General features: G+C 42.4%; 1 protein-coding gene across 1 annotated transcript in view; it reads left to right on the top strand.

Moving 5' to 3' along the window:
• Window positions 1–9,781, top strand: part of EBF3 (EBF transcription factor 3) — a 116,066-nt gene extending 106,285 nt beyond the window's left edge. The window contains exons 13-17 of the mRNA XM_030453063.1: window positions 1,086–1,151; window positions 1,794–1,971; window positions 3,205–3,393; window positions 3,873–4,070; window positions 9,596–9,781. Of these exons, the coding sequence (XP_030308923.1) occupies window positions 1,086–1,151; window positions 1,794–1,971; window positions 3,205–3,393; window positions 3,873–4,070; window positions 9,596–9,627 (663 nt within the window). The 3' untranslated portion in view covers window positions 9,628–9,781. The remainder of the gene's footprint in view (window positions 1–1,085; window positions 1,152–1,793; window positions 1,972–3,204; window positions 3,394–3,872; window positions 4,071–9,595) is intronic.
• Window positions 9,782–24,929: the final 15,148 nt, after the last annotated feature.

The following is a 24,929-nucleotide window of genomic DNA, read 5'->3' as shown; positions in this document are numbered from 1 at the left end:
AATCTGCCTCTCGCAGGGCATTGCTCATCTTCTTTTTTTTTCAGCTGGCGTGCTTGTGGGGAGGTTTGATTCCTATTCATTCACAGAAATGATGGCTTTCAAAGCGCTCTGATAAGTTGTGAAGAAATCTTGTGTTGGTTACCTAAGACAGCTCAAGTCTTGCTGGATAGATCATCCCCTAAAAAAACCTCAACAGCTAAATTTTATTACAGCCGAAGGTAAAAAATAAAAAATTAAGTCCATTTGTATTTAAAATTAACTAAACTATGGATTAATCCTCACAATCATAAAACTGGAAGTAGGCATGCAGACAGGGATAAGACAAAATTCAGTGCATCCATGCCCCCAGGCACAAGTACTCAACACTCTCTGAATGTGAAGTCATTTATGAAGTCCTTTACAACATGCAGTCAAAGAGGTTAATTGAAAAATTTCTTAATGTCATTATGAAAGAACTAGATTAACCCAAGTTAATTCACTTTATTGTTCAAAATAAAGAGGAATAAGCATTGAACTCACTTGCAAATTTGGGGCATGAATTAGGGGTGAGATGTTGTCTTTAAGGACTCTGCCAGTTTAATTAAGATATGGAAAATTACTTATTGTTCTTCACCACTAAAGTGCTAGGAATTAACAGCCAAATGTGATGCCTGTGCCTTTCATATCTCTACCATGTGTTTGTTTGTTTAATACCCATAAGACTACATCATTAAACCTCAAGCACTGATTTCACTAATTCAGCACTAGAGCTACATGCTACAGCAGCAAACACCTTTTCTAGTCAATCACAATTGAACAGCTGGATGCAAAACGCAATATTATTTTTAGGCTCCTATCTAACTTTGACTTCAAACCACAAGCAGTTATTTTCCTCCACAACAAAATGCCTTCCTATCTTTGTAATACCCCCCCTAAATATAGCAGGAGCACCAGGATAGCTTGTGATGTATTTTACCCACTTTATGGGTTCCTCATGATCGTAGATGCCACCGCGAGCTGCCAGCACTGTCACCCTTCTCTTTTCTTCCCCCAACGACAGCTGCATCTAACAAAACATAACACAGCTTGTTTGTTTTTTTCTTTAGGAAGTATTACTTAAGAGAGCAGCAGACCTTGTGGAAGCCCTATATGGGATGCCCCATAACAACCAGGTAGGTCACTGGCGCGGCCTTTCCGCACACGCCTACACGTGTAAATCAATACCTGCTATTTGCAAAGCTGGCAGAGCATCAGTGCATCCCTTTTGTACACAGCCTGGCTTTGCCAGCCACCTTGAGGGCAGTCTGATGTGATGCAATGCTCAGAGGGAAAAGCTTCATCTTCCCATTCTCCTCTCACGGCTAGTTTGCCCATCAGAAATGACAATTAAGTGCAAGGTGCCAAAAGCATAAGCAATCATTAAGGCAAGAGAATAACCTTGAACTCGGGCCAAAACATACAGTGACTAATGGGAAGTCCTGAAGAAATCTGCTAAACAGAGCATAGAAAACATACCGTGCTTTGCAAACTGCTGGAAAAGCCTCTAACTGTCCTGGATGAAAGGAGTGAGTGCAGACGGTTTGCACAGGGCTGGCAGTAAATTCTGTGTTCACTTCTTGATTCCTTTACACTCGCTGTGTCGAGGGCTGCAGGAGGGAGGACAGACTGTTCAGCAGAAACGAGCAGCACAATCCCCACCACCCTCACCCTACAAACCCACACGAATCTCCTCAGTAAAGTCTAACGCTACTGGAATTATTTCGCGCCAGTCCTCAGCCTCTCGGTGCTCGGAGCTGATTTTGGTGTTTTTGTAGGAAATAATCCTGAAACGAGCGGCCGACATTGCTGAGGCGTTGTACAGCGTGCCCCGCAACCACAACCAGATCCCCACTCTCGCCAACACTCCTGCTCACACTGGCATGATGGGGGTGAACTCCTTCAGCAGCCAGCTCGCCGTCAATGTCTCCGAAACATCACAAGCCAACGACCAAGGTAGGTGGGGTTTCAAGAGTTTAATCCTCCACCGTGTTGACTGCTTTTGGCCCGTGCCCGTTAATCCCGGCTGATGCCACCGCTGCCTTCTACCTCTCCTCCTCCCCGTAGCCGTGTGTCTGATCCTGTAATGAAATGCTGCCTTTAACTTTCTCGTAATATTTAATCCTTCCTGTTCTTTCGTTTGCTGTTATCATAAAGCACCTCCAGTGGGGAAAAGAAAAATAATAATAATAATAAAAAAAAAAAAAACAGGCGAGGCGTAGAAAGATCGCTCTTATTCACAGCAGATATACGCGTGTGTTTATTACAGAATAATTATGTCTACGTATCTCCACTTGGTTTTGGAATATTTACACGGATAAATCTAATTTGATGCCTGTGATTTTAAAATACTTCGTTTGTAGGCATGTGTGACATATATGTTACTAATAAAAGTAATAGCTGATTTAATTTACCTGTTGTAATTGAAAATGCATGTAGCCTATTGCATTCAAAATTAATTTTGATACTAATGAAAGGAGGGAAACAGGATTATTAGATATGTACAAACCCATATTTTTTGCTTGCAACATAATTATTAAATTGATTGCTCAGATAGGAACAAATTGTTAAAATCCTGACTCTGCTGTGTTTCCTCTTCTACAAAGATTGTCTTTTAATGCATTTCCAAGATAATAAGCCTTACAAAATTCTGTACTCGATCTCGAATTAGTTTTCACTGATGTCGACTCCTGACGAGCTTTTATTGGTGATACAAAAATACCAGTCATAAAATGAAGACCCCAAAACAGTCTTTTAAAGTAAATCTCTGCAACAACAACAACAACAGCAGCAACAAAGTTTTTCTTGTCAGCTTTGGCATTTGAAGGTCTGGAGAGGCTGAAAGTTCACTCAGTGTGTTGGTACAAAGCGGGACTCGAGCCTGTTGATAATTGCTCCTAAAGACAAACGTGAAGGCACCTGACACAGCTGGATCGAAGAGAGCTTTTGTTGGCTGTCTGTGCTAAGAGGAGAGACAACATAGAGTGCTCGCAGATGATTTAAGTAGGGTTGGCGTGATAAGGTTATCTCAAACTGCAAGAGTTGATAGGGCAGCGAGAGACAACGTAGAGCGGAGCTGTGCAATCAATTAAAAGTGTGTAATATATGCTGCATGAGGAAACCCCCCAGCCCTAAGTCTACATTATAAAATAACATTATCTTTTTGGGGTGGGGGGGTTTCTAACACAGTAGGTTACAGTCGCAACACAAGCAGTGTTTCCCCGCGAGGATATGTTCCCAGCAGTACTCCTCAGCAGTCCAATTACAACACAGTCAGCAATAGCATGAATGGATATGGCAATGCCGGCATGCCCAATCTAGGTGTACCAGGTTCCCCTGGATTTCTTAATGGCTCCTCAGCTAACTCTCCTTATGGCAGTAAGTGTCTATTTTTGGTAACACATCATCATATAGATTCATATTAACTACAAAAAAAAAAAAAAAAAAAAATCAAATACTTGCATTGTTTTGATTTCCTACCTTTGTGAGCTACTGGATAAAAGGAGGGGTGACTCTGGAGGCTGGACGTAAAAATGAATATAATGAATTGATCTGTTTGTGCCATAATACAATATCAGATAGAAGAAAAAAAAATTAAAAATGTTAAAAAAAAAAAGAAAAAAAAAAAGAGAAATTGGACTGCGCAATTTGTAACAAAAGTCCAACACAAAAGAGTTTGCCTGTTATCCAGAGAGTGGCCAAGCCAAGGCATTTCATTTATTTTTTTTTTATATATATTTTTTTTATATATATATACATATATATATATTTTAAGAGGCAAGGCCCTATCACTCTCTTTTTCCGTGTTTGCCGTGAAAACCTCAATCTGAGTCCTGATTATTTTTGCTTTATTGCAGTAGTGCCGTCAAGCCCTACCATGGCAGCCTCTTCGGTCACCCTCCCTTCAAACTGTAGCAGTACACACGGCATTTTCTCATTCTCACCTGCCAATGTCATCTCTGCAGTGAAACAAAAGAGCGCCTTTGCTCCTGTTGTCAGGCCCCAAGCCTCTCCTCCACCATCTTGCACCAGTGCAAACGGAAATGGACTTCAAGGTGAGCTGGATCTCTCTCCATTTTCTTTGGGGTTTTTTTTTTGGTGTTTTTTTTTTCCGGTGGGTACACTCAGGCCCTGGTGGTTTGTTCTGGAGATTGGTACCTCACTGTGTTTTCAAGTTTTCCGGTGCTTTCCTGGTGATGCAAAAGCAGGAGAAGAGTCAGGGCAGCACAGAGGGTACATGGAAGTTTTAAGCAAACCTTAGCTCAGGTTTGATACTTGCATCAGAGGAAACAGAGCTGTTTGTTAGAATTTCTGGCATTTTCCCTTAGGAGTTTGTGCCTTAAATGTTAAAGCCCGACTGTATCCCTGGCTGCTTCTGGGAGGTTTTGTGCACTCCTGGTGTTTATACATCTGCTGAACACTTTTCCGGGGATGTTTAGGACCAGCAGAACGTGGAGCATTCTCTGTACTTTATGCATGGTGTGAGACTTATTGTAAAATACCCCAAAGCAGAGAGAATCAGGTGAATGAGCCCTCCCTGGGACTTGTGCAGGGAGCCTGCACCTTCTGTTGGTCCCAGCTCCCCCTCTTACTGGGGCACTGAGTGGTTCCTCCCCTAAGCCAATAATGAAGTACTTTAATTAAGGCAGGCAACCTTTAATTTTAATTTTTAATTTTGAGCTTCTGCATTTTTTTAACCCACATGATTCTGTGTGGGCAGTCTAAGGAACCATTTATAAATCAGCTGCAGGATGGCCACGGTCACTGGCTGGGAGTGGGGCAGGAGGAAGGACGACACAGTCTGTGTTTGCTGGAGGGATAAAGACACGAACAAAGAAGTCTTCCTTTTTATGGCATATCTTAGAGTTCAGAAGATAATATTATCATCAGAATTGTTGGGAAGATTTGCCTGCCTCTGATTTACAAATCATGAGCCTTGTTGCACTGTGGAGTAAATTGAAGCACTTCAGCTCCCCTGGGAAGCAGAAGGGGTTGGAGATGTTCTCACCCCAGAGGTCCTCGCTCCTCTTGACCTTCTCAGTTAAGATGTAGGTAGTGCAGTGTTATTTATTCTCTGTGTCACCACGATGGCCATAATGTGATGAGCACTCACAGACAGCATTTTGATATGCCAAACTAATTCTGGACACTCACATTTTGTGCTATCTAGCTCAGGGGGCTTTGGAGAGACATAATCCCACTGAGCTGCCTGCCCACCCAAAAATCCTGCCCATTCCAGACCAGGGTCTCCAAATGGATAGCCCTGTAGGTTGTTATTAACTTCTTGGCCCAAAGGAGCATCTGAGAGCTTGTTGTGCACTCAGGTCAATGAAAGGCTGAGGATCAAACTACACAAATCTTATTGTAGGATAAATGTTAGAGGAGGATAATTAGATTAACAATTTCTGTCACTGCATATGTCTTTAGTGGAAGCCTTGCTCTGTTACTGTAAGTAGGAAACTGTAACAGGTATAAGCAATATGCTTAGAAAAGATTATCCACCCATAAAGTAATCCAGTGTCCTACTTTCCTCTTTTTGTAAAAATACACTAGTAGGAACAATAAAAATGAAATAAATAAAGTGCAAAGTAAAAGCAAAGCAACATGCTTTGGATCTGAACAGCTATTTTGTATCTAGTCTACAGCAGGAATTTATATCCATATAAATTCTCCTTAACTTGTTGATCCTGCTTTAGTCTGAAATATAAAATTATTTAAAGGTCTGAATAAAAATGATCTAAATTTCTGTAATTTCAGTATGTAAATAAGGGGCTTACCGTCAGGTATTCAAGGACCAGATTACTGCAAAGAGGGGTGTTCAGCAGGACTGGGCAGTTCCCAGCAGGCACCAAGCACCCCATCTCCCTTGGCAGCTCCCCAAGCCCCCAGTAACCACACAGCTTCATGCCCAGGTACAAACACTTCCTCTGTACACATCCCAGCAGACACCTTCACATCAACCAACACAGATTCCATCAAGTCAGCTCTTAGGCTGAGGCCCAACCTGGCTCTGGACTAAGCTTCTCCCAGGCTCAGACAGGCACTGAAGGGTTAAAGATCCCCAGTTTTGGGATGCTAAGATCCAGGCAGCAGACCTGGCATCATCCCTCCCCAGGTCCAGCATCTCCCCAGCACTGCTGAAGCTCCAGGTTAGGTACCCCTGAGACTTGCCCAGCTGGCTCTGCCCCACTGAGTGCTCTGAAACATGGAGGTGTCCAGAAGGAGGGATCTGCAGAAACTTCAGGTTTTGGTTCAGCAGCCAAACTGAAAATGAACAGAAGTGCTGGGGGAAAAGAAAATCAAAAATTGTGCTGGCCTCCTCAGCCAGCTGGAGCAGCTAAACTGACTCAGGTTGTCTTGAGCAAAATGACTGACAGAAACAGCAAGAACATCTTTCTGGTCCAAGTTCCAGGGCTGTGACAAAAAGTTGAATTACTGATGCATGGCAGGACAGCACCATGAGGAGATGCTTTGTATTTTGAGAACCGGGGAACTCTAGCAATGGGTAAAATAGGTGGGTTCAAGGCCTCTTGGGTTGAGGAGAAAATCAAATTGCATCTGACATAACCTTGGTGAGTTCCTTCATCACCCCACCAGAGGCACCACCATGTTTTCCCACCAAAGCTGCTAACTCCAACTGAGCTCACCAAAGGCTCCAGGCTGACCCCACCTCACCCAGCTGCCCTCAGAGCTGCTCTTGGTAGATCTATGATGATGAAGCAGGAGCAGAACTATGGAGCTCTATCTGGACCTCAGATGGATTGTTTTGTCTCCCTAGATAGTATAAAGCAGAGGTAGAGCTGCTCTAACTTTGGGCTTGTAGAAACATCACCCGAAACATCAGGACCACCTGAACCCACCACACTGGAAGCAAGATCTTGCTGCTAGTAAGCATGACCCCCAGAAGCCACCCTGGGCTTTAATGCCAGAGTGTGAACATGGAGAGGTCTGTAGCCAACAAAAGGATTCACTTTAACCCTAAAGAGACCCAAGACAGGGGTTCAGAAGAAACGAAGAAGAGTAAAGAAGATGAAAAACTGGGGAAATCTGAGCAAGGCCAGCGTGCAGGTGATGCTGACCAGAGGGAACATGTGGTGCTCTTCCTTGATGCCCCTGGCAGCTCCACATCCACCCTCAGCCAACTGAGAATGTGATTAGGGCCAAACCTCAGAAGCAGCAGCTCACAGAGGAGAAACCCCTCTCTCTGCTGTCCTACAGCCATGACTCACTCCTAGGAGCAAGACTACAGGAAAAAGGGGCTCTTAAGCCTTATCCAAAAAGCCACAGTCATGTTAGCTCTGTATGACTTCCACTGCCCGGACCATGATCAGAAAGTTAAGTACTTACATGTTATTTTTAAGGATAAAAAGGAGCAGGATGCCCATGTTTGGGTTCCTTAGGGCAGAGGGCATTTTCCTGTTTCAAACCATGGACCTGTAAGGTATAAAATAATTTTTTGTTTTTCAGTGAGAAAGCACTGTATATTTAACAGTTCAAAATTCAGTTTTACATTGTAATTTGCTTTTTTATAGATTGTGAAAGATCCCACACTCTGGTTAAGATTTATGCTCATAACGCAGAGCTAAAGGGTCTCTTTATTCTTTTAAAATTGCATCCCGCCTCATTTTCTGGTGTTCCCCTGGATGGAAGCATTAAAATTATTATTAAAAAATTAGCCACCCCATTTTTCTTGGAGAAGACATTTGGTACCAATTTGCACAGCGGGAAAGGTAGTGCAGGGATTCACAACTGTCAAATGCTGCCAGGAAAATGAACAGTGAAACAAATGTCCAGAGCTTCAATTCTGCACCCCCCAACCCACACTGTGCCATAGAGTTAAAGAAAAAAAACCAAAAAAGACTAATTTCAACAAAAATGGCTAAATCACTTAAATTAGAGAATCCAGACTTTCCCCCAACCCCAAAAAGCATGCAGCAGACAACCTACATTTTCACACAGTGGAAACCAAACATGAGCTTTCACCAGACATGTGATGAAGATGTGCAGGGTGTGAGCACCAAATAACAAAGCATTTCTGAAGATATTTATGCACACAACCTCTGGAAGAAAAATCTGGAATTTTTTTTTTTTTTTTTTTCCCTGCTGAATTGTTCTCTGAAGAAACAAATATCTGGATCAGCCCTGGACCTCTGCTCCTTGTTAAGCTGGTGGAGCACGTCTGGTGCTGGCTCCAGGACAGAGCTTCTGCATTTCCATCTCTCCATCTCCCCTCCACCTCTCCACAGAGCACCCTCACCTAGCTCAACCTGAGCTACAAAAGATGGGAGCCCCTGTATTTTGGGTTGACCTGAGGTGACCTTGATGTCTAAGGAGCTCAAGATGAGTTCCTGTGTCCCCCAGTTCAGCTTCACCTGTGGAACCAAATCCCTCTGGGGCTTCCTGATGTGGTGCCAGGCTTCCTGCTGCCTGAACACTCCAGACACTTAGTGGCTGATGACACAGAATTTAAATCCTTTGGGTAGAAAGGGTGTGTGCCAACAGAGGCACTGTTCTCCAGTTAGGTTTCATAACCAATTTGCTGTTCAGATTTAAACCATGCACTGTTACAAACCATGTGAATACAGAGATGTCTAAACTGGGGGGAAAAAAGTAGCAAAGTTGGAAAGCTTGAACCTGTTTCCAGAGCATCACCTGAGATATGTTTTCAAGAGATAGTATTACCATGGAAATCCTTCCCATCAGCTTACCCAGCTGCCTCTGGCTCCTGTGGGGACTGGAGCTGCTTGGGTGGCAGCTGTGGGCTCAGTCCTGGAGGTGCAGACCACAGCAGGCTGCTGGGAGGAGGTTGTGTCACGTAGGACGTGTGCATGGACCCAGCTCCCCAAACTGGAACGGCGAGATCTGAAACAAATTAATATTGTTGAAATTAATGAACTGAGAAATTGAAGTTCACATCACTACACGACCAGATTTATTAATATCTGTTGTACATACATTAATGAGAAATACCGTTATGGCAAAAATGAAACAACACTAAAATTAAAGGCTACATTATGTTTCTACCAAAGAGTTAACTAGGAAAAAAAAGCAGTAATTGTTGCTGTCTCAGTCTTTAGCTGTTAAAAAACAAGGAGGTGGTTGGTCAGGGGTTCTAATCTCATACCTGTTTGTGGGGCTTGGTCTCCAGAGTTGAGAGTGGGTACTGAGTGCTTGGCTTTGCTCTTTGAGAGTCCTTGGCTTGCTCGGCCTCGTTGGTATCATGAAGTACAACTGTGGGAACAGGCTGCTTGCCTGGTGGTTGGTGTGGGGACATCCCTGCAGGATGCCTGAGATGACCAGGAGTGACCACGGTGTCCCTCAGCTGCCAGCAGCCTGGCTGGGAGAGATGCCATGAGAATGCCCTGGGCACAAACCCCCCCGGGAGCCTCCTCAGACCCGTGGAGCCCCGTGGAAAGCGCGAGTTTGTGGTGCCTCGGTTAGAGGATGCTGGGGTGTGGAGTGGAGGGTCCTGGGCTGGCACCCCCCTGCTGGGTGCTGAGCATGGTGGTGTGTGTGAGCCTTACCCGAGCGTGCTAATAACAGCTGATCATTTGTTTGTTTTCTTCTCTTTTTCTTTTAGCTATGTCTGGGCTTGTAGTCCCGCCAATGTAAAGTCACTTTTGTTTACCTACCGTAGCACCCAGCTTCAGAGGATGGGCTTAGGGGACAAGTTTAGTATATTGAGACATGCTGATGGAAACAGTCTCCTCACACACACAGAATCAGCAACAGATTGAGATGCTACAGAACGACAAAAAATTAAAAAAAAAAAAAAAAAAAAAAAAAAAGAGAAAAGGAAAAAAAAAAAAAGACTTTGTTTAAAGATTTTATTTAAACTATTAAGAATCTACATGCAGACAACCTACTTCTTCATGAACAATTCCATTTTATTGACTGAATTTTTCTCATATTTTCACATTTCTCAGTCCTGAAGAATAAGGAAAAAGCGACGCCTATTTTGTATAAAGTTTCTGATTACGTCTTGGCTATGTCTAGTACTTGCTATGTGTTGGGAGAAACTTTGTGGATGCACCATTTTGGTTATCATGAAACACTGATGAAAAATGCCTCCGAACATTTTTCTGTACTCATAACTAGATTCACAATGGTTGTGTATCTCTATAATGTGAAATATTTTTTTGTGGTGGAAAAAAAAGGGGGCCAAGGAGGTTATGAGCCATCAAACTGGAAAAAAAAAAAAACCATACAAAAGGTTAAAAAAAAAAAAAAAGAAAAAAAAAAAAAAAAAAAGGAAAAGATGAATATATGATTAGAAATGAACAAACCGGGGCGCGGGGGGGGGGGGGTGTCACGGGAGGGTTTATCATTGCTTAACTTCATCTTAATGAAATGGAACTTTGTAACTTATTGTAGTTAGAAATTGTAACTTTGATATTGAATTCTCTTGCCTTCAACAAGCACACTGACAGAGAAAAAAAAAAAAAATAATTGCTACTGTCTGTTGGTTAAAAAAAAAAAAAAATATACTTCCACTGCTAGAGCTTCCTGTTAAGCAAGTGTGATCTGCAACATTTTTTCAACTTTTGCTAGCACTGTATACTATTGCATTCTTAGGCTACTGTGAAGTCTATGTTTCTTGTACCAGAAAATTGTCCTTTTGACTTCTAGATCCTTCTTCCCTAATGTGTTTTGTATGTGGTTATAAAATTGTAGACTTTTGTGATTTTGCCAAAGTTGTAGCTAAATATTTATACACTTGTCTTGAATTTTTTTCAGATCCACTTCAATATTTAGAAAAGCAAATTTTATTCCTTATGGAGCCGATAAGGAATAAAATAGTCTTGTTCATTGCAACACTTTCTTTCACATAAACACTTGCAGTCACTAAGGGAATTTATTTTGTAACATATCAACTATAAATATTGTATTTATCTTTGAAATTTTGTATATTGCTTTTCTTTTTTTTTTTTTTCCTTTTTTTTTTTTTTTTATTTTTCATTTTCTTGTGTGTATTGGTTTTTGTCCTGGCCTGGTATTGTGATGCTGAGAATAGCATTAAGCCAAGAACGTTGCCTTCATGTTTTTCTTTTAAATAAATCCGTGTCCATACATTTCATTTGTACTGCATAAAGTTGCTATTGTTTGGACTTTTCATCCTATTGTTTCCTTTTTTTTTTTTAGTTTTTGAGGAAAAGTCAAATTCATTGTTTATTTTTATATTATTTTTAAGTTATCAGAACAAATAATTTTGAAAAAGAAGTTGTTTGTTGTATAGTCAAATCAGAATTGTGCCACATGGCTGTAATGAATACTAGTAGAATATGTGCATGTGATACAGCCACGAAAAAGATGAATCTATTTTGTGGTTGGATTTATTTTTTTTTTTTTTCCTTTTTTTTTTTTTTTTTTTTCTTTTTCCCTTTTTTTTTTTTTTTTTTTTTTATTTTTACAAGACTGTAAAAAGTCATTTTTAGCTGCCACCCATGACTTTGCCACATAGCTGAACTGTGTTTACTGGAAAAATTCAGAGGCCTAAAGTTTAAAATAAATTCACTTCTGATGTTTTAATTAAAACGTTTGCCACATTAACTTCTCTGATGCCTTAAAAGTGAACTTCTTTCAAGAACTTTTGTGCTGTTTTCTCACAGGCTTACACCACAATTGTTAATCACTACTTCATTTGGATGATTTCTGGTGTAAAAAACCAACCAAACAACAACAACAACAAAGCACAAACCTGGTGTAGAATTCTATCACTCCTTTATGTGTCGACTTTCTGCTGCACTCTGCATTCTCCCCAGCACTGCACTGTTTAAAAAAGACACAAAATCAGGAACATGCAGAATTTTTAAACGTTTGGGGTTTGTTTATTTAGGTTTCTTGGTTTTTTTATGGAACTGTTTTGTAACAGACCTGTAGCTGACTCTACTTTTTAAACTGGAACGACCTCCGTCGCACAGCCTGGCTCTGAGTGCCAAATCCATAGAGACACCTGGAGTTTTTATCTGCATTTTTTTCTATTTTTTTTATTTTTTTTTTTTTTTACTTTGCACTAAATAGTTTGCAAACGCAGCACTGCAAAACACGTTGCAAACTGCAGCAGAATTCAAGTTTTAACCAAAAAGGAGGGATCATTTTTTTTTTTACTTGTTTGTTCGTTCGTTGATTCTTTTTTTTTTTTTTTTTTTTTTTTTTCCGTGCAAAAATAAATAAAAATAAAATGCACATTTTAGTAAAGCATTGATTAAAGGGTTTAAAAAAAAAAACCAAACAAGAACGATACAGGGTACCACAGGGGAAAACTGCCACGTGCATGTCCTGTGTGATACCACCCAAGGCTTAGCTAAGTGGAAAAGCCTGAGAAGTCACTTTGGAACTGAATTGCCTCCGTTATATTTTGTCTGAGGTTTTGCTCTGCAGAAGAGGTCACGTGTACATGTTAAGAAAGTTTGCAAGTTTCTTCATAAATGCAACCTGTTTGTGTTTTAGATTACTTAGTCAATGCACTCATTGCTTCATTGTCTCCAGACGGAAAAAAGCTTCACTAAATGGTAGATTTTACTGTTAAAGACCCTACAATAAGATTGTTTTATCTGTACATTTTTTCATATATTTAACTGTATAAAAAAAATGTTCATTTTACACAATATTTAATTAAAGTATTTCTTGTCTGTGAATTTCATTTTTTTAGTAATTTTATCTGGTTTGATTATTAAAAAAAGTGACTAAACACAAAACCAATGGATGCAACACTGGGGGTTTCATTTCTGACTGTCAGGACTTGGAATTTACGTCTCGGCTGAGAAACAGCCCAACCCCTGATGGGGATTTTGGTGCCCTGGGACAACCCAGGCAGCCCTGAGGAGGATGAGGAGGGAGGAAACCCTTGCTCTGCAGCCTGGCAATGACTCGGGGAAGTATTTGACCAACCCTGTGCTCCAGCCTCCCTTTCTGTAAAGTGATCATAACCGTGGAGTTATTTTTATTATTATTACTATTTTCTATTTTAATGATGTTATTGTGAAAGTCTGTAAACAGGAAAAGTTATTTTAAACACAGCACAACCCAAGTTTTCCATGTTTGGCTCTGAAGGTCGACACGCTCAGCTTCTGAGTGCTGATAAGGAAGCAAAAATGCTTTTGCCAGTTGCAATCCTGAGCACAAAGGTTTCACCCCTTGGGCTGCAGCACGTGGGATGGACACAGCCCCTGCCTGAAGCAGGGACACAGAGAGGTGGGAATGCCTCCTCATGGAGCAGAGGGGGCTCTCAGGGGAGATGCTCTCAGTCGTGATGCTAAGCCCAGCTCTGGGTTCCCAGCCCCAGCTGAAGCCTTAGGTGACCAAAGCCACCAGAAAAAGGGGCAATTCTACCAAAATTTGGGTCTGGTGGTGTGTGCCAGGGAGAGTAAAGCAATCTTGGTGATGCAGGGGGTTCCTTGGGTGAGGTTTATTCCATCATTACCAGGGGGCTGATGCCAGCTTAGGGAGGGCACTGAGCAACCCTGAGCAGATGGAGGTGTTTGTGCAGGTGCCTGCACTGCTCTCACCTGCACTGCCCTCTGCTTCAGCACCCACGTGGCAGGGGAGGATGAGAACCTGCAGCTTCCAAAGATGGAAAACCCAGAATATAATTTAAATATTATATGCTTTCCTTTCTCCTCCAATATTTTCACCGTTTTTATGTTTGATGAAAACAGATGTTAAAAATACAGAGTGCTTTGGATTATGAATATTATTATTATTATTATTATTATTATTATTATTATTATGCACTGACAATTGTTTCACTTTGAGCAGGGATCTGTGCAGCACGTTTAAAGGGCAGGAGAAGCAGATGCATCCCACTAAAAACCAAGATGGTTTATAGGGATGAAAGCCCACATGATGCCTACTGGCACTTTCTCTTTTTGGTTTATTTCAAAGGTCTGAATAACGAGTGTCTAAATGGTTCATCTAACTTTCAGTGCATAGGAAATACAAAAGAAACTCCCAAGTTGTGGTAGGAATGACAAGTCCTAGAGCCATCCACCACCCACAACACATCCCTCTCCCTAACTTGGTAATAGCCAAAAAAACCCACCAGATGTTGTGTCAGCCTAGAGGGAGTTTAGACACAGGAAGATGATAAAAATTCCTTAATCAAACCGAAGGCACTGGAGTCTCTAAAAGTATATGCCAATTATTGCAGAGCAGCTTTTTAAAGTCTTTCAAGCTTTTAAAGATTATTCAAAGCACTTGAAATAGGCTTCAATCTAATGCCTCATTTCATTGCATTAAACAGCCTAGTTAATAAAGAATCAATATATTCAAAGGGCAAGGTTATCTTTTGTCTATAAGGGGTGGTGTCATTCTGAACCTTTTATAGTTCAAATGCTGAAAAAGACCTCATGAAATCCATACTCATCAAGTGGGTCAACTAGAGCAATAAAGAGGCCTCTGAAAGAATGGCTGCACGCCTCTGAAACAACCATAACTCTTATCTCCCCACATAGTGCTCACCCAGAGCCGCCAGAAAACGTCAATTTCTCATCAAGACAAGAGGCCCGGCCATCATTTTTTTTTTTTTTTTTTTTTTTTTTTGAGAGAGAGAACACACACAATTAGGAGAATGCAGAAAGGCCCCAGCAGTGATTTGTAGCTTATTATGTCACCAGCAAGCTGCGCTCCACCGCTAAGCAGATAATAACTGAGCTGATAACTGAGGTGTCGATACGCCAAGGAACCAGCCCTGAATGTGAGCCCTTGTGCTCCTTCTTTTTTTTTTTTCTCCTTCCCCTTCCCCTCCTCCTAAAGATCAGGGGGCTGATAAGGGTGCATCTGCCAACTGACACCCCCTGCCAGACCTCACAATTAATGCCATGAATAAACAGCACAAAAGAGTTTAAGATGCTTTATACTCTTTGAGACAATTCCCCGGCTTTACCCTTCAAGGAGTTCTTTTATGTAGGGATAAGGTTGCTTTTAATGAAATTTAAACTCATCAGAGGAAATCAAAACCCTCAAATCAGATTACAAATTGATTTTTTTTTTTTTTTTTTTTTTTTTTTTTTTTGAGGGGGAGGGGGGCACTTGTCATTATCCAATGTACTGCCCCAAGTTTTACAGGAAGAGAAAGCACCCAGTATGCAAACTGCCTCCACAAAAGCATCCCAAGGAGAAACGTTCCTCAACTCCCCCAGGGGATCAACTTCTAAAAAGTTGGTGTGTACCATTTAAAGTGATCATGATCTTTACTTTTATACTTCCTCGAGTATCAAAACCCTAAGTAAAACTGAACTACAGTAGAACTTTCAATCGTATCAATTAAATAATTAAACCCAAGTGATCTCTTTTTCTCATGAACATGATGCTAAATTTCATTGTTCCATACAAGAAATGGAATCTGAATTCTCAGCACTCAGATCAAAAAGAACTGATGGAGGACCTGAGACCTCCTGGCCTGGTTCCCTGTCCCAGCTGGGGACATTGCTGGGGCAGCTGGGCCAGGCAGAATTCAATGGGAAGGACAGAGGTTTTATAGTTGTGATTTTTTTGATTTCTTACCCATTCAAATAAAGGAACAGTTGGACTGTATTGCTTTGGTTTTGTCTTCATTGACTTTTATCCAGCAGCAAAAGAGCATAGTGAACAAAGTATGCAGTTACTTGGTGACAAAACAGCACATTTCTGGTGCCTAACAAGTTTTCAGAGGATTGCAGTTGTTGTGTGACTCTTCTTTTGCATTTACCTTGAGATAAATTAAATTGTTTGAGAAATGACTGTAACAAAAAAGCAGCAAGTACTCACTGAAGAGACTGAGTGGGGCTGGTGAGGATGCAAGGATGTTATCTGAAAGCTACTCTGCTCCAGCCAGGCAAAAATCAAAGATTGCTTGTAGTGTAAAGTCTAAAAAACCAAAAACTAAACCAAAAAACCCAACAGAAAAAAAAAAAAAAAAAGGGACTTGAGGCTGGACTTGGTCTAGGTAATACAGACAACAAACTTTAAAGTTGCCTTATGAGGAAACATAGGATGGAAACACCCAGGGGAAGGTGGGGAGGAGGAAGGAGCAAGATGTGAAAAAAAAAATTGTACCTTGAGAGCCACTGAACTGGATTTGAATGCTGCCTTCTTGTGCAGTTCTGCTCTGGGAGCCAGAGCTTCTGAGTGCCTGGAGCTGGAGATGCTGCAGCCAAGGTGCCAGGTGCTGGAGCTGGGGGGTCCAGGTTCTGGTCACCATGACCCAGACCCAGGGGTTGGTCCTCATCAGGTGAAGGTCAGCAGCAGAATGTGGAGTGGGCTGGGAGGTGCTGCAAGAGGGGGTTCTGTGTCCTGGTGCTGCTGCAGCTGCCACTTTCTTCTGTTTTTCTGCTTGAGTCCCAAGGTTAAAAAGGAAAAAAAGAAAGAAAGAAAGAAAGAAAGGAAAAGAATTAATTGCTGTGGGCTTTGCTCCACAGACACAAAAGGGCTTTGAAACTGTAATGAGTAGAAACAGTAATAAGCAAACAACCTCTAATAACCATCTCACCAGGCTGCTTGGGCAGAATAGGTGTAGGTAGATGAAAAAAGGGAACTAGAAAGCTGAAGAAGGAAGGAGCCACGCCACAGAGTGGAAATAGATTCCCCAGCACTGCTTCATCCTTCTGGTCTATCCACATGTCCCACCTTACAGCAAAGCACTGGCCTGCCAGCACTTGGAGAAGACTGACAAGAAAGATGGGGACAAACATTTTAGCAGGGCCTGTGGTGAAGGGACAAGGGGTGATGGCTGTAAGCTGGAAGAGGGGAGATGCAGACTAGGTATTAGGAAGAAATTGTTTACAGGGAGGGTGGTGAGACCCTGGCCAGGTTGCCCAGAGAGGTGGCAGCCACCCCATCTCCTTCCAGGCAAGGTTGGATGGGGCTCTGAGCAACCTGACCTGGTTCAGAATGTCCCTGTCACTGCAGGGGGTTGGATTTGGTGGCTTTGAAAGGTCCCTTTCAACACAAACCAGTCTAGGGTTCTATGAATGTAAGTTATAAATCCTACAGACACCTCAATACCCAAAATATCTGTAAAAGGACTTGGGAGATTTCTCCCTTGTTACCCCCTCACTTACCTCATCCCTTAGGACACAGCCAAAAAACCAAGGAGTAGGTAGGGACCAGCCAGAGGTTCTGATGGACCAGAAGTGAAGCCAGGTCCATGGCTGAGGATTACTGATGGCAGAAAAGGGTCCTGAGAACCAGTCCCTCCCCAGGGCTGAGCTGCTGAAGGGTCCCAGCCATGGATGAGCAGCCCTGGAGTCAGCACTGCAGTGGCCAAGGAGAACAATATCTAGCATATGAATATAATAAATTAATAATTATAATAATATAAATATATCATAATAATCCCATAGATTTAATACATTAATAATATCTTGATTAATTATATACATATTGCATCTCTATTTCCACATCAACTTCATTAACATCACTTTCTAACTTCAGGTGCAGGACAGGTGTAGAGAAACCTGCTCCTCCTCTTGTGGTAGCTCTGTGCCTGCTGAAATGAGAGCCCTTCCCACCCCACTCTTACTGCACACACTGATTCCCATCCAAAAAGAACCTGAAGATGTCTTGGCTTTCCTTCTAAAAAAGAAACTCAGCATTTTCATCTGCACAGAGATATAAAACACATCACCAGGTAATGAAATGTAATTGTATACATGTATGTAAATAGATTAAATAATGCTGGGTGGTTCCCTGATCAGCATATTCAGTAAAGTCCCCAGATTTTAAAACAGTAGTCACAATTTGTTGATAATGAGAATAATCTCACCTTAGGAGAACGAGTGAGTGTTCTGGGGGAAAAAAAAAAAAAAATGGCACATTTTCTCTCATTTTTAGTGAGAATAAGATTTGAAAGCCACCCTGAATGCATTTTAGATTTAATTTTCTTTAAGTTTTGAGTAATGAAGTATTGTAGTTTTCTCAAATTTGTTTTTTCCTCCTGGTAAAGTTCTGGGTTCCCATTTTTTTTCTTTTTTCCTCCCTTTTCTTCCCTTGCTGCTCTCCTGAAGTGGGAGTTCAGGCTGGGAGCCCAGGGCAGACTGGGGAATGGCTGCAAATCTGCTTGTGTTCAGAAACCAAGTTATCCTCCAAGCCTCAGCCTTCTGACTTTCCTTTCACAGAAATCCACCCTTCTTTTTCCTCTGCTTGACCCATATCTGCCTTAATTGGGATTTAGCAATTACTCTCCTTACACTCCTCATTAGAGCAGCCCCCTCCCTGCTGCCTCTCCCTGGCTCTGGGGTTTGATCTGGCAAGGAATATGGAAACAATACAATTTGGGATCAATGCAGGCAGGGCTCTCCCAGCACTTGTGTAGGAACAAGAAATGCCAGCTTCTCCCTGCCCCGGGGCAGCCCTGTCCCAGCAGCAGCTGATGTACAGGAGATGCAGTTCCAGCCTCCTTGGCTGCACATCCACAGCTGCAGTTACTGCAGCCTGCAGTAACTTTTCCAACACTGCTTCCTTTTATCTTTTTCCTTTTCTTTTTCTTTTTTCTTTCCTTTTTCTTTTTATTTTAGCTCCATTAAAAAAAAAAAAAAAAATCCTGATGTTTTGGTGGCCACGTTGTGATCAGAGCTGCTCAGGGTTTTGTTTTCAGCCTGGGATGGTGAGGCTGGAAAACAGCAACTTTACCTACAAGTCTGCTTCTTGAGGCTGCATTTTGCTGCCTGTCTGAAGCCTCCCTGCCCCCAGAGCAGCCTGGGCTGCCAAAGGCTGAGCCTCACCACTGCTCCTCAGCATCACCTTGCCAAAGGGAGGCAGATGCTGATGGGTGTTTGGTACCAGGCAAATCCTCTCCTCTTTGGCCACACAGCCCGAGCTCAGCTATGGGGAGGATGTGAAGTGGGTCAGGCAGAGCCACCCCGGTGAGGTAGAGGCACAGCAATTAGTAAAATCAAGGTGTATTTCCTACATCATGCAGCTGGGGGCATTTTGCAACTCATTTTGCAGGAGAAAACTTGTTATTTAATTGCCTGTGCTGCTGCTGCTGGATCAGATTCAAAATGAGTGGGAATATCAGGTCCTGCCAGATATATTCAATCATATTACTGCTTTTTCCCCCCCTGAATGGATTCAGTGTGCCAGGGAGCAGTGGAGCAGTTAAAGATGGGCACGCCAGTGCCAGCAACGCTCTGGTTACAAACTTAACACCCCACTAAGATGAATGAACAAAACCTGAACCTCCCTTGATGTTTCTCTCTGTCCCTGCAGTGAGTGTAAGGGGAGGATAATTCACAAGGCTCTGGCCAGTTGCTGGAAGTGGGGTATTTCCTATTTGTTCTGATAACATCTAGGAGGATGTTCATATACCAATAAGAGTAACAGCTTACACAGCCCCCAAATAAATAAATAATAAAAAGAGTCTGCTAAAATTAAGAATTAGGGGTGAGGAAAGGTGCAGACAGAGCACAGTGGTGCCATCACACCACCCTTGTCCCCATTGAAGGGGCCAAAGTGTTTCAAGCTACCACATCTTCACACCCAAGTGAAACTGGGTGGAGAAAGAGAAAAAAAAAATGTCTAAATGAGCCCGATACTGATTATTAAGTTCCTAAGAGGCAATCTAATTTAGCTATATGAAATCATGAAAGGGAAAGAATTAATTGATACTAATGAGTTACACAAGATAGCATCATAATTAATTCCTAAATAGAAAGAGGACATAGGCTGGAGCGAGGGGGGAAATACAACTGGCCTATATATCGTACCAGATTACAGAGGGTACTTGAAATGAGAAACAAACTGCCAAAGTCAGAGCGGGACAGACTTCTGGAATCTTTGCCAATGCAAACAAAAGCCTTTTCCACATCTCCCTGACACTTCTGGAAGGTGGGAAGCTCATGGACCACTCTGCTCTGAGCTCTCCTGGGCTGCGAGTGGCATGCGAGGGCTGGCACCCAGGCAAAGAGAGATTGGGTTGTGGGATTAAGGCCATTTTTAAAATGTTATTGTGAAAAGTCACAGACTTTGGCATACAGCAAGCATCTCTTGTCAACCACAGCCCAACATCTGGTGTCACAGGGGTAAACCAAGGGGCTGCAACCAGCAACCAGACCCGCTTGCTCCTAGGCATCAAGGCCACAAACCAATCTCAGCATGGCTGGGGCTGGAAGGGACCTTTCAAGGCCACCAAGTCCAACCCCCTGGAGTCAGCAGGGACATTTCAACCAGATCAGAGCACTGTCCATCCTGACCTGAAGTGTTTCTAAGGATGGGGCATCTACCACCTCTCTGGGCAACTCAGGCCAGTGTCTCACCACCTTCAGCATATAAAAAAATGCTTCCTTAAATCTGGCCTGAATATCCCCTCTTTCAGTTTAAAACTGAAAGTTTTAATAACAGGCATTATTTACTTCATGGGGCCAAAGTGAATTAATAGTTTGGAATCAAGCAATTTGCTGCAGTGGACAGGCCAGCTGGGGCAGAAGTCATGGAATACCCTGTCCCCTTATGCAGCATGGGGCTGTACTTCCAACCAGGCAGGGAGGTGCAAGGCAGGACCACAAAAAAGACAGAGAAACAGAGAAGTGCTTTTGGACAATGGTTTCAAACCCTTTCTGCTGAGGTCCACCTGTGTCCCATCGCCTCCTCTGGTGCATCAGCTTGGGCAACACCAGGCTCAAAAAACCCCCTAAAAACCAGAAAAAAAAAACCAAAGAGGGAAAAGGCAGGAAGGAGATGTTCCTGCTCCCTGTGTGAGTGTCTGGGGCTGCCTCTGCACACAGCCAGGGCCATGTCACCAGCACAGTGAGGGTGACATTTCCTTCTCTCTCAATTACAAGGGAGCTGTTCACCGCCGGAATAAAACACTACCATGCTCCTGCAAGATTCATTGTCCTGAGGTCAGCTGGAACTTATTGTCCTTGTTGCCTTGGAACAAGACAAACCTGACATCTGTAAGATTTGCTGTTAAATAATCCAAACCAGGAGCAGGGACAGAGCCAGGCAGAGCAATGGAAATGCTGGGGCACCGTGGTAGAAAATCAGTAATTTAGATACAAGGCGCTGATGCTCGCCAGCCCTTCCTCTGCTACTGATTGCTTCTCCTAATGTTTAGCTTCAGCCTCTAAATGCTGTGTGTGCTAGAAGGTTCCAGCATCAGCGCTGGCCTGCTAATCTTTCCCCAGTATAAATAAATTAAACATTAAATGGGAAGAATCCCTGTGTTCCCAGCTCTCTTCCTTTGGCTGTGCCCACCTAAACACATCCACGGCGACGCAGGCGCCGAATGAGGTGGAGGTGTTAAACCACTTCTAAAAAAAATCACACCTCAAATTTGTAGGGCACGCTGGGCAGTAGCTGAAAAACAATTTGAAGGAGAAAAAAACTTGGGATGAAGAAAAAGGCTCAGGCATTTCACAGGCAGAGGCAACTCACCAGGCTCTGCTCGGGTGTCCAGCTCGCAGGTGGAAAAGCCGCTCGGACGCAGGCACAGAGCTCTCTCTGCAGGAGCTGCTGATAAATCTAATCCTGAAGGATTGGAAAATGAGGTAAAAAGAAATTTTGATGAAAATTATGTACATGTACTTTGACAAGCTCATAAAAACAGCAGCCATGATAAGTTTTCTTCTATTTTTTTTTTTTAATTTAATTTTATTTTTTTTTTAAGACCCGACACAACTGTATAAGCCCAAACTCTAATTTTTACAGCCCTGGGTTTGGAGATCTGTCATTGGGAGATATAATGGAAAGAATAATTGCTTGGTGGCTGCACAAACAGGAGATGTGTTGTCAGGCTGCAGTTTGGAGGCTACATCTGGCTTCGGAAATGATTGATGCTGTCTCTGTGTGTGTGACTTGGGAAACCATTTTTTCTCCTTTTTTTTTTTTTTCCTTTCCTTCTGTCTCTTTCTTTCCCCCCACTAACACAACCGCCAGGCTGAACCTCTGTGCAGCCACCACAATTAAATCATTATTAATGCAAACTTTGTATTTATTCCTTTTGCATCTTGGCAGCCTGGCTGGGCACCACGCAGCCCTCCCGGCGAAGGTAAGCATGTGATTTCAATTTGAAATGAAAAGTCATGTCTGAATAACAGAACAGCATTCTCATTTCCTAATACTCTGCTTTTTACTACTTTGCATTCAACTGTGAAAAGTCTTTTAAAACTCTGAACAGCAGTAAAACTTGAATGAATTTTTGACCCATTATTGCATAGCGGGTGCGCTTTCCAAGTTGGAGAGACTGCCAAGTTCTCCCCACCTAATATTTCCACTTTAATTGTGCCACTTGAGAAATTTACGTGCCTCAAAATATGGCATGAATCTTACGCTTATTGCAGTATCATTAGCAGCAACATTTAAGCAACATCTGTGTGCTATAGAACTAATTGAAGTAGCAGAAGTGGCAGCTGTAAATCCACAGGAAGATGGCAGTTTGCACCCAGCACTGCTGAGTTAGCGGGTAACTGTCAGCCTGTTCCTGCAATCTGCTCTCGAGGACTATGGTACAGGCACACAATGTCCAAAAAAATACAGCGAGGAGGCTAATGATCCTATTAACCACTTTGCTGCACCAATTTGGCTGTTTTTCCAGTTTCCTCGTTGAATTTCATTACATATTTCACCCTTCCAGTAAAAAAGTCCGGTACGAGGCGCGTGTGCTTTGAAGCCTCTCACTGGAGGGAGCGAAGCTCCTCACTTGAATTAAGGCACTCAGAGTTTGTTTTTCACTTCCTTTCTTTTCAATTCCCTGTATTTCTCCATCTTTCCCATTGTTTAATTTTTCCTCATCACCCAGGCCTTGGCAAAAAAAAAAAAAAAAGAACTTTTACCAACTGTTAGTGCTGGTATTTAAAGCAATGACATTTTCCTCCCCAGGATGTAACATTTTCAATAGTCAATAGAGCTGGGAGGAGGAGGGAAGGCTGAAGTCTTTTTTAGGTGCATGGGTAAAACACAGCTTCATCTGACCTGGGGATGCTGTGTGTGTCCCATACCAGCCTGGGCACTGCCCCTGATGTAAATAATTGGTGCTTAGGAAGGGAGGAGGGTGTTGGAAGTCACCTGTCCTGGGTTTGCCACAGCATCCACTTGCCGCACCACCAGTTTCCATCTTCATTTGCTTCTAGGAGGGGGAAAAAAAAAAAAAAAAAAAAGCAGGTTTAGAAACTTGACAAGACCCAAGGTGGGGAGTACAATGAGATGTTCAGCAGGAATGCTCTGGTGTGAAGGCAGAGGGGTGTTGGTGACCCAACTCAGCACATCCCCCAGGCACAGCCCTGGGGAGCCAGAGGAGCCCCTCACCCCCCTGTGTCTGCCACCAACCCAAGTTCATTAGAGACCCAGCACGTCCACCAGGCCACCCTGTGACAGCCCAGGAGCCACCCCCATTTGTTGTCTTAATGCACAAGTACTCGGGGACTGAACTGATCAGGAAAAAACTGTTCTGAATCTGCTGAACTACACGCTTAGGGTGGCACGGGCCCGAGCAATATTGAAAATCAATAGTCACGTGGCAGTGGGAAGGTCAGAGGTCTCCTGAATTAACTTTCTAGTACTAAATTACCAGCCCTCGGCTTTGGGGTTGTTTTTTTGTTTATTTATTTCCATTTTCACAATGACTGCTCTGACTTCCCAGACGTGTTCGTTGCTTGCACCCGGTTTGTGTGAAACGAGGAAACAACAAAACCTTTTAATGCTTGGTGGGAGGATTTAAACCTTAAGGTATTTCCAGTGAGAAAATTCAAATTCTGAAGGCACAGAGCAATGTCAAACAGGGTAATGGAGCCCAAGCATTACAGTGGCCTGAAAATGAAAATATAGCTCTAGTCTTTAAACAGATCTGCACACTGCCCGTACTTGTACCACACCTGATGTGTATATTATTGCACCTTCCATTTTTAAAAACATTGAGAAAATGTAAATCTACAGTATCACATCTGAAATATCTGTTGGATGTGAATGAAAAAATTCTAATATCACAAACAAAAAGAATGTTTATAGAGATGAAGCCTGTGAGACTTACACATTGCTTTCCATCTGTGAGCCCTGTGCTCCCAAGGACTGCTCCAGCTTGTCGCTACTCACACATGGAGGCACCTTCACAACTGGCCCCGAGCTCCTTGGGTACTGCAAAAAACCAGATTATTTTATTATTTGATAGAACAGATTTCTGTCATCACAACCTCCAACTTCTACTTATTTTCAGAGGCCTTCCCCTTTGGCTTGAACACAAAGACTGAGCACACTCACAGAACTTGAACTTTTGTGCATTTTGACAAGGAAACTTGCAGAAGGATGAAGACCAGGGTGTAAATAATAAAATAACACCCTGCTGCTCAGCTTGGATGCCATTTTGGGCAATACTTCAGCACATACACAGTTTTACCTGTGTGAAGAGCCCCACTCACTTAATATGGGACTCACATGGTCACAAATTCTCACTTAAATGGGGTTATATCAAGGATAAACCAGAAAAATCATCCTCTGTTCATCTGAGATTTCTGCTATTATAAACTCCTGATTAGATACTGTATCTGTGATATTACAGAGACAAGTTTCTAGTGGAGTTTTTCCCCTCAGCTGCTGTATTTATATAAACCTGCACATTACTGAGGTGTTGCCTAGGCATGGGATTTTTTTTTTCTTTTTTTTGGTGAAAAAACAAAGAGATAGAATTTTAAAAACATCTCCTTAAAGCATAGCTTTAACATTTTCTGGTTTGTGGAAAGGCAAAATAATCCTATGGAAGTGTTAAGATTTTTTTTCACAACCATCATCCTTAGAAGTGCCCAACTGCCTTAATGTTTATTTCTAGCAGTGATCTTATTAATCCCCATACTACTTCTGGCCCATGCTTGCACTACAGAACTGATTTTAATTGAACAGTTATTAAAATAAATGCTTTGTCAGGACATACCCATTCCATCTGGCTGCCCTGGATGGATCTGCTTTCTACAACATCTCCTCAGCTCTCACTGCCTCCCAGAGATGCT

The sequence above is a fragment of the Calypte anna genome, chromosome 6, assembly GCF_003957555.1.
Source record: "Calypte anna isolate BGI_N300 chromosome 6, bCalAnn1_v1.p, whole genome shotgun sequence".
Classification (NCBI taxonomy): domain Eukaryota; kingdom Metazoa; phylum Chordata; class Aves; order Apodiformes; family Trochilidae; genus Calypte; species Calypte anna.
Note: the sequence above shows the minus strand (reverse complement) of the source record. Positions and strands in the feature narration are given on the sequence as shown.